This window comes from Rhincodon typus, chromosome 12 (genome assembly GCF_021869965.1).
Source record: "Rhincodon typus isolate 14 chromosome 12, sRhiTyp1.1, whole genome shotgun sequence".
NCBI lineage: Eukaryota > Metazoa > Chordata > Chondrichthyes > Orectolobiformes > Rhincodontidae > Rhincodon > Rhincodon typus.
The window spans coordinates 38,974,130-38,984,033 of NC_063343.1; the positions used below are offsets into that span (position 1 = coordinate 38,974,130).

A 9,904-nucleotide genomic window follows, 5' to 3' on the forward strand; every position below is an offset into this window, starting at 1 on the left:
GTTATTTCTAACTCTGTTTTCACCTTTATAAATTTAATGTACGATTCGTCTTGCTCTATATGAGATGAGAGCCACTTTGTCCAAAGTTGCATTTATTATTCAAAGTTTGAAATTTATCAAATTGATATGGTCACATTCACAATACAAAATTATTAAGCTAATGATATAAGAAAAAGAATTTTGACATAACCCACTAGGATTGCAATCTCTATCTCATCTGTGAAGTTAATTACTTGATTAAAGTTGTGTTAATTAATCAAATTGAAAATCTTAGTGGATTTGATATAGCAGCCACCATAAATTGGAACTTGATGCGATTTGAATAATGCCTGCATAAGTGTTTATAACATCCATTTGAGCAACGTATTTTTACTTCTACTTCCATAAGACGTAAAATACAAAACTTCAGAAAATGATTTGGAAATTCTACCTGTAATACGACCACGGAGCAATACTCTTCCAAAGAGCTTTGGCTCGTGTTTGGAACATGAACAAAGAGATGTATCAAAAGAAACATCAGAGAAAGAGAAAAAGCCATCTAAGGAAGCAACATTGGAAACAATTTTAAAAAGACTTAAAGAAAAACGAGCTGAGGAAGACTGGCCTGAAGATATTAAGGTACTTGTTTAGTTAGAAGCGGTGGCACTGTGGTAATAGCATGGGACTAATACTTCAGAGACCAAGGCCAAAGCCAATCAAGGCAGCTGATTGAATTTACATTCAATTAATAAATCTGGAGTTAAAAGCTATTCTTTGTTTATGGTGGTCATGAAACTATCGATAACTGGTGTAAATGCCCATCTCATTCTCAAGTGGAAGGAAATTGACATCATTTAGCTGGTCTGGCCCAGGTGACATTTCAGACGCAGAGACATGGTTGCATTGTCTGATATTTGAAAAGGCCTAACATGCCACTCTATTATATCAAACTGCTACAAAGTCATCGACCTAGGCAGAAAAGCAATCATGTAAGTCTACCTTACTAACACTTGGAGGCTTATGCCAAAATTGGGAGAGCTGTCCGGCAAACATAACTTTGATTTGGTGAGAAAGAAATGACCAGTGCCATCCGTGGATTTGTCTTGCCCCATTGGCAGGACAAACCTGCCTGTATTGATGGCACAGTGATGTTCAGTTGCAAGAGAATTGCTTTGAAGTTGCTTAACATTAACTTTAGACCTCATAAAGTCTCATTTGTATCAAGGTAAACATGGGCAAAACAACTTCCTGCTGATTGTCGCCAACTGAACTCCTCAGCTGCAGAATCAGTACATTTTGTATATCACTTGGAAGAAGCACTGAAAGTGGCAAGGGTACAAGATGTTTTCTGGGTGGAGGACTTTCAGTCCATTGCCAAGGGTGTCTTAATAGCAAAATTACTGACCAGGTAGCCAAGTCCTGTAGGACACTGCTGTAGACTCAGTCTAATAGCCATGGTGGGGGAAGCGAGAGATAAACATAGTTAATTTTGTCCTTGCAAATCTACCTGTTATAACTAGGAATGTTGGATGTTGGCATTGTAATTTCACTTACATTTGGAATTAATCTATCTAATTCACAGGAAATGCGTCAAAATCATTTAACGGCAGAGAAGATAGCCCTTCAGAGGAGCCTGTTATACTTTGAGAGTCTTCATGGTCATCCGGTATATTTACTTTTATCTATTTTTAGGAATTATTGATCAAGCATACTGATTCACATGTTTGAAATCTAAACTTAAATGGTAAGCATTGCATTAATTATCTTGCATACCTAAAGATCTTTTATCAAGGGAGGAGTGAATTTGGTGCAGTTAAGTAAAATATGTTAGAGCAGGGAATTGCACAAAGTGGTGTGCAAATCTGTAAGTGATGAATGTTTTTGCTGGTGTTTGGACGAGTGTGGCAAGTATTTGTATTTTTAATCTGTTAATCCATTAAATATGACTGAGAAGGAATTTTGTTGTGATGTACAATTATTAACTTTGGAGAGTGGAAGAGGAAGTATCTTAACATTGACTTATCTTGACAAATTACAATTTAAAAACTTGGAATCAGTGCCAGTGATCCTGGTAGCATTACACATTCCCAAAGTGAAGGTAGAATGGTTTGTAAATGTCTTCTGAAATCAAAATCAGGAATTACTGATAGCAGGTAATATAGTACTCAAGGTATAGGTAAATGAAAAATGCCAAAAGTAAAACAGGTTGGTTATTTTTTAAAATTGTAAAATTTATGCAATAACTCAATATCCCATGCACTAATTATTTAGTGTTGACATTGAAATAATAGAATTATTTATGAAAGAGGTTCTGTCATTAATTATCCTGTAAAGAGTATGTATTTACATCTGGTTTGCTATCTTGCTTAGTACACTATAACTAATAAAACTTGACTAATTTTCCAGGTAACAAGGGAAGAAAAGCAGCTAGTGAAACCTTTGTATGATCGATATCGCCTTGTGAAACAGATGTTGGCCAAAGCAAGTGCAACACCAGTTGTTGTAAGTGTGAAGCCCCCTCAAAGTAACAAAATTAACAACATTTAGCATTTTATACAGTGTCTTTAACACAGTAAAACATCTCATGGCACTTCATAGCTGCATAGTCAACCAAAATTTGACATATGAGCCAGAGAAGAAGACATTAACACAAGTGACTAAACACTTCAAAGAAGTAGGTTTTAAAGTGCCTTAAAGGATATGAATGAGGCAAGAAAGGACTTCTGGAGATTTTTGGTGTAGACAATGGAAGCACGGCTGCCAGTGTTAGGAGGAAGGCAGTGGTGCATGGATGGCAGGCCACGGATGCAGGATTACTAGGCTTGGTGTTGCGAAGATGGAGGGGTTACAGGGAGGGGTGGGAAGATGTTTTGAATACAGATTTGATTGCAGAGATGGAAGCTTTAGTATGAATGTGTTCAGTGCTCACGACAATGTGGATGCTTGAGTCCAAGGGTGATATGTCACTGGGATGTTATGACCTAGGTGGCTAGAAATTTGGATGAGTTGAAGTTCACGGAAAGTGCAGGATGTGAGACCGCGTAAGAGGACAATGGAGTGGTCTTTTCTAGAGGTAGCAAATGCATGAATGAAGGTTTCAGGAGTAGATAGATTGAGGTAGTGAAAGTCACCCGATATTGTGGATTTGGAAGTAGCCAGTCTCTTGATGAGCTTGGTTCGGAATCAGGTAGGACATTGATGTTATAAAGTACCATTTCAGGGTGATCCAGATTGCAAGGGCTTGCAGTAGGGGCCAGTTTTTAATTGTAACTCATCCGGGTTTGTTTATAGCAGAAGTGATTTAGCACCTTCTGGAGGCAATGCACTGGAAGGATTGAATGTGTTGGTGGTGAGGTAGAACTTGGTATCGCATACAGACAGGTGTAAGTCTGACTCATTTTCAGTCCACCAGTCAATGGCATAGCCAGTTATAGGATTTGCTTCAAGTGTCCTCAGTCTTTCTCACTAGCTGATAATGGTGATGTTACTTTACTGTTTTTTTTTTTTTTTTGAGTTGATTCAAAATTTGGTATCCTCATACTACTTTTGTTTGCACTGTATCTCTGTCATAAGATTAATTCACCCTCTTAATTAGAAAAGAAAGCTGATTGTCAGCAGTCATTGCAAATATTTCTTTGTGGTTATTTGAGATGGTACAGATTTGCAAATCTCATTAGCTTCACAGGTGTACCTCAATCTTTAAGGAAGCAAAGGTAGCTTTTATCACATTTTTAGCATTGTTCAATGCAGTTTGTTTTTGCCAGTATTGATGTAAATGCGTGAGTGCCACCAGCTCATGACCGCTTCCAAAAGGTTGATCACGGACAACTGCTTTATGACGGAAAAATTCCTTGGTAATAGATTCTTCTGACATCAAATATATTTAGGTTACAGGTGGCTTAAGCTGTAAGCATGGTTAAGCTTCTCGCAACTGTGAGGTTATCCAGTTGAACTGCATAAAGTGCAAATGACCAAATATCCAGTTTGTTTTGGATGAAGGGAAAGAAATGGAATGGTACGTCTTTTCAGTGGCCAGTATTGATGCAGAAATTTGTCTGCTTTGTTTGTACTTCTGGCTTCATATGTGAGTTTCTTCTTTGCCTCTTGGGAATCCAGGCATTGGAACACTCCCAAGTGAAGATTCAGTTGTCATAAATCTAAAGGGTGCACTTGCAAGTCAAGTGTTTTAAGTGGTTCAGGCCCCTTCTCTTGCAAATGTTGAGTAAAATTGTTCAGGATCTCAAGTCCGACTGAACCAATGGCTTTAAGATTTAATGGATCAGGCTTTTTCTTCTCCGTTGTTTGTGAATCCAGTACTTTAAAAAAATTTCAGTAGTCTGCGCTATAGATGCTACATCTCTGAAGACAGATGCCCGTTCCCTTTGTTCTCCCTCATTCCTTCCTTTCTCCTTGGCAAATCTAGGATACAATATAACTGCAAGAGCTTGTTAGCTGTCTGGTCTGTTATGATTCCCATACAGACCATTAATCTTTAAAAGGAAGGAATCTCCAAACAACCCTGATAGCAGGATTTAATTTGCCAGATTTCACTTTTCAACATATGTACTGTAACATTCCATCTCAAAATCAACATAAATCTAAGCATGCAATACCAGACGAGTCACATTTTAATAGGAATGAAGAAGTTGCTAGGGCTTGTTGATACCATACTTTGGTCAAGTGTCCTTGACATCAAGGCAACATTTAACTGAATCTGATATCAGGAAGTTGTGCAAATTAGGGAAAATTCTCTGCTGCTTGGAATCATACTTAGCACAAAGCAAGATGGTTATAGTAATTGGAGGTCAATCATCTCATTCCAGGACATCATTGCAGGAGTTCTTCAGGCAAGTATTTTAAACCTGACTCTCTTCAGCTGCTTCACAGATGGTCCTCCCTGTATCAAGGTCAGAAGTGGGAAGTGTGCATTCATCAGGGAACATTATTCAGTACTGCTTGCTGAAATAGCTAGTGTCCATATGCAGCAAAACTTGGACAATATCCAGGTCAATAACATTCATGCTACGCAAGTGCCAGGCAAGGACTTTCTCAAATAAGAGAATCTAACCATTTTTGCCTTGAAATTCAGTGGTAATGGCATTGCTGAATCTCCCACTACCAATATCCAGGGTGAGTAGGGGTGGGGAATTACCATTGACCACGAACTGAACTGGACTAGCCATATTAGTACGGTGACTAAAGGAGCAGATTACACGAAATTCTGGAGGCAAGTAACTCACCACCAGTCTCCAAATGCCTGTCTGCAATTCACAAGGCAAAACTGTGATTGAATACTCTTTTTGTGTAGCTCCAACAGATCTCAAAAAGCTCAACACCATCCGTGGCAAAGCAGCCTGCATGATTGGCACCCACTTACCACCTGAACATCACTTCGGTCGCCGCCACAACACCATAGTAGTTGTGTACGCCATCTCGAAGGTGCATTGCAACAACTCACCAGAGTTCGTTTGGCATTTTTTTCAATCCTATGACCTCTACCACCTTGAAATATGAGATCAAGAGACTGATTTGCTTTAACACAACACTTAACAGATATTACTATTGAAAGTACAGTGTACCAAAATTGGATTGCTTTTGAGTTGAAATTAAATATTACGACAGTCAGACAATCACATTATCATGATGCTATCTTGTCTGTTGCCCTAGCTTGTTTGGGAACAAGAGCATCTGCTGAAGTTAAAAATATGCACCACTGTTAGTGTAGTGGTGGACCCCACGACAGTATTGTCCATTAGAAATTGATACCTAACTAAAAGCATAGCTGCAGTGATTTTGTTTCAGACTGGTTTACTAATTCTGGTACACGACAACTTTAAAAGGAACGCAAGTTGATAAATGTACTTGATGTATGTGTCTGCTCACTCCAGTCTGAAATTTTGAAGCCTTGGGTGTCTTTTATTTAATTTTCTTGTTGGATTTTCCTGCTTGTTTTGTTTGTGTGGCGCACTAAATATATTTTGAAAATCTATACTGACAAGTGCTTTGGCATTTTGAAGCTCCAAGGCATCTGTGTATATAAATATTTGGTCCCACTGAAGGTTTCTGTTCAATAATATTTGTTTATTTAAACATGGACATTGAATGAATGATCTAACAATCGTTTTATCATTTTTGAGACCAGTTCAGACTTGACATACAGAAATATTTGCACCCCAGCCCTAGTTCCATCTTTGACTAATGCTGTTTGAAGTTGCTTTGGTTTGTGTTAGTTTCAGATGACCTAAGGTGAAAGTATGAGATATAGTCGGCACGGTGGCTCATGGTTACCACTGTCACCTCACAGCGCCAGGGACCTGGGTTCCAGCCTTGGGTGATTGTCTGTATGGAGTTTGCACATTCTCCCCATGTCTGTGTGGGTTTCCTCTGGTGCTCTGGGTTTCTCCCACAGTCCAAAGATGTGCAGATTAGATGGATTGACTATGCTAAATTGCCCATAGTGTCTAGGGTGGGAAATGCAGGGATAGTGTAGGGGGTGGGTCTGGGTGGAATGGTCTTTGGAAGGGTGGTGTGGACTCGATGGGCCGAATGGCTTGCTTCTAAACTGTAGTGATTCTGTGATATAACCACAGGTCTGACGCCTAAATGGCTTCCCTCTAATACCATTCTATTATTTTGCAAATTCAGAGAATGATCTTTTGTACACTGAGGCAAGGAAAGAAATACTGATTCAGCATTAGAGATTGTGACTTTCTCACTGCCTTCTGAATCAGTTGTCTGGAATTGGTAATCTAACATATTTTGTATTAATTTGAGAATTGCAAGAATGAAAGCAATTTGAATTTTTTGTCACCTTTTTAATTACAGCTTCATAACACAATTTATGAACACAATCATTAAGTTTTCGAAATGTTATCAAAGTCAACTGGAGTCAGCTTTCACATTAATAGTCTCAAAATGACAAGGAGACAACTGCCACTTGGTCTTTTCTTACTACCAAGTCTTCACAAGGCAAGATAACTGGTCCTTTTCGCCAATTTTTTCCAGGGCTCTCCATCAACCAAACGTCGTGGCCAGACATTACAGCCAATCATTGAAGGTGAAACGGCTCACTTCTTTGAAGAAATAAAGGTAAGGTTTCATTTGTATTTGTAATATTTCAAGCTACTTGTAGCTTTTTAGTTACACAACCTTACAAATTGTTTGAATGGCAATTTGTGAAATCCCATTGAGTATTTTGTTGTTAGTTCTACAATACCTATTAAAGTTCAGCTTAAAATACTTTGAAGAAACAATTATATACCAAGTTACAAAAATAAAACTACAGTTTTTGCTATTAATTCTTGTTTAGAAATACTGCTAGTTGGTGTAACTAGTGATTGTATTGGAGATTATTAACAAACCAAAAATGCAGTATGGTGTAGTACTAAATGAGAAACAGATTATTCACAATTGTGCTTTGGATTTTCTAAAAACATATCTGTTTTTTTATAATACAACAATGATGACTGGGATGCACACTTTAGCCAGAAATTTCTTCTGTTCTAGGCCTGGACATCTGTAATTTTTTTTTTGAGGGGAGCAACACAGCTGTTATTTGACGCTGAAGTCAGAACCTCAACTAACAAGTGTTTCCAAAAAAAAAATACAATCCAGTAGTAGCTGTTAGTCTATGTGATGCTTACTCATGCCTCTGGATGTGTCGGGCACTTGTCTGTCAGTTGAATGCTTTTGTTTTGGCATTTCTTAGTGGTTGGTGATGTGGTCTTAAAATCCACCAATTCTAATTCATTTCTTTCAGGCAAACTACCAAATCAAAAGAATTGGAATTTGGTTTCTGAAATCTTTAGGAGTAAAAAATATTCTATTTTCTGTCTTTCCCACCTCTTCTCTCCACCATTACCCACTTCCCAGCTGAACAAAAGAACGCAAATTCATTTCATTGTGGAAGGAGTTGTCAAAAAGAAGTTGCTGCTCAATTGCTTTGACCAGTTAACATGTGTTATTATTTACAGGAATTCATTGATTACTTGAAAAAGTGGTCTTGCAGTATATAGAAAAGATTGATCTTGTGACCCATTACTATCTTAGTTATTATCTTAGTCATGAAATAAATGTGTTATTTGACCGACCTAAAGCTTTAGAACTTTAATGTCAATTTGATAGTATTTATTCATGGACATTGATCATAGACTACAGGCTTGCAGCTTTCTTTGTTTTTGTTTTTTAGGAAGAGGAGGAGGATGAGGATGAGGATGACTGTAATGTAACAGCAGACTTCACCTTTACCCTAAGGCCAGGCTTACATGCTAGGAACTTTTTAGATCAGTTGGATAATGATCACAATACAATTGCATCAACTGTAAAAGAGACTTCAGTAAGGCTGAGTCTTGACTTAGGGGTATCAAGCATGCATGCTGCATCAATGTAAGTATATGATTAAAATACTGAAGCATCACGTTTTGATGTATAGTTTTGTCTTTGTCTTCAGTAGTTGGGAGAGAAGAGAATGAATTAGTCTTGCACCAAAAGTCTAATGAGAAAAAGACCGTACTTTTCTGAATTTAAATGTAATTTTGATGTCATCTGGGCAGACTGACTGTGATTTATTAAATATTATATACATCACTGTATTCAAAATAAAAACACTAGCATCTTAATTAGTGCTGAATTTTCTTCTGTCCTATGTTAACTAAATGGATGCAGTCTAGAACCCTATTTAGTTCACAAGTATCTTTATAGCGTCAGTTATGAACTATAATGTCTCGGTGTCTCTCTCATCATTTGTTTAGATCTCTGACCCTGTAGTGAATACTTATTTTTAGTATTAGCCCTGCCCATGTGCATTTATTCAACTTTCCTAAAGTTGAGCTCCATTTGCTAAGTGTGGGTCTATATTCAGCCCACACCTATATCTACTTACAGTAATTTGATCTCTTCCAGTCCTAACACTCCTGTAATGTTCCATCTAATTTTTTTGAACTGGGTGGGCTGCAAATATTTGAGCTGTTTTCCTCTGAATGGATAACTTAGGTTTTAGAAATTCAGAACCGCACTTGCTTATCTCATTGACTGCTAATTTGCTCTCACCTCCACTACTGCTTCTGATGAGAATTTTTATTGATGATTTTATCACTTTTTAATTTAATTCCCACTGGTCTCCCTCCATAATCTCTCTAAAATTTATTAAACGTTTAGCTATTGTATATTATTCCGCAAATAGCAAACTTGTATTTACTAATCTAAAATAATTGACTATTTTCAAAGCATTGAGTTAAAATTCTCATGTTTGCTTTCATGACCGTGTCCCACCCTAGTTCTAAACTGTCATTACTTCCAGGCATGTCATTTCTTTGCCTACAGTCTTTTATCAGTGGTTTGCATGAGGATGTAATTACAATGTAATATGATCACAAAGACTATTTTTGTTAAATGCTGAAATAGATATTATCATAAAATTGATAAACAAGTGTGACTAAAACTTAGAAATAAAATTTTGAGTGTGTGTAGATTGAAGGTCTTCAGTATGGTTTGATCCTTACTCCCACTCCAGATAGTGTGCACTTTATGCTGTTGTTGCCACCTCTTCTCTCATTGTCTCCCTTTCTGGGAAGGGATGGGAGACAAAGTTGTTATGGTATTGCGTCTCATATGGAATTTAATCTGGTTACCAACCAGATTTAAATTTTTTGAAAACTAATGATTTAAACCACTAATACTTAATCCAAAAAAATGTTTCTGAGGAGTAGGGTACAAAGGTCAGGAGTTCTGTTTCATACGTGCTGTGACCTTCTTATGGATTTGTTGTGCTGTCTTTGTTGTACACAAGATGATTTGGGCATCGTTACTTTAAACTTTTTTTAAGCAGTACTCAGCAAGCTGTTGTTTATGGAAAATTATTTAACATGCCCAATTACCTAGTGTGTTTCTAATCGTCCTCATTGTACATTCTGTGCTTTTGCACTGC

At 37.4% G+C, this 9,904-nt stretch overlaps 1 protein-coding gene across 4 annotated transcripts in view; it reads left to right on the forward strand.

The window, feature by feature from the left end:
* LOC109929117 (protein FAM13B) overlaps positions 1-9,904 on the forward strand; it is a 107,528-nt gene that overhangs the window by 91,153 nt on the left and 6,471 nt on the right. For all 4 annotated transcript variants that reach the window (XM_048603865.1, XM_048603866.1, XM_048603867.1 and 1 more), the window contains 5 exons: positions 389-618; positions 1,562-1,645; positions 2,386-2,481; positions 6,985-7,068; positions 8,168-8,364. In XM_048603865.1, coding sequence (XP_048459822.1) covers positions 389-618; positions 1,562-1,645; positions 2,386-2,481; positions 6,985-7,068; positions 8,168-8,364 — 691 coding nt within the window. The remainder of the gene's footprint in view (positions 1-388; positions 619-1,561; positions 1,646-2,385; positions 2,482-6,984; positions 7,069-8,167; positions 8,365-9,904) is intronic.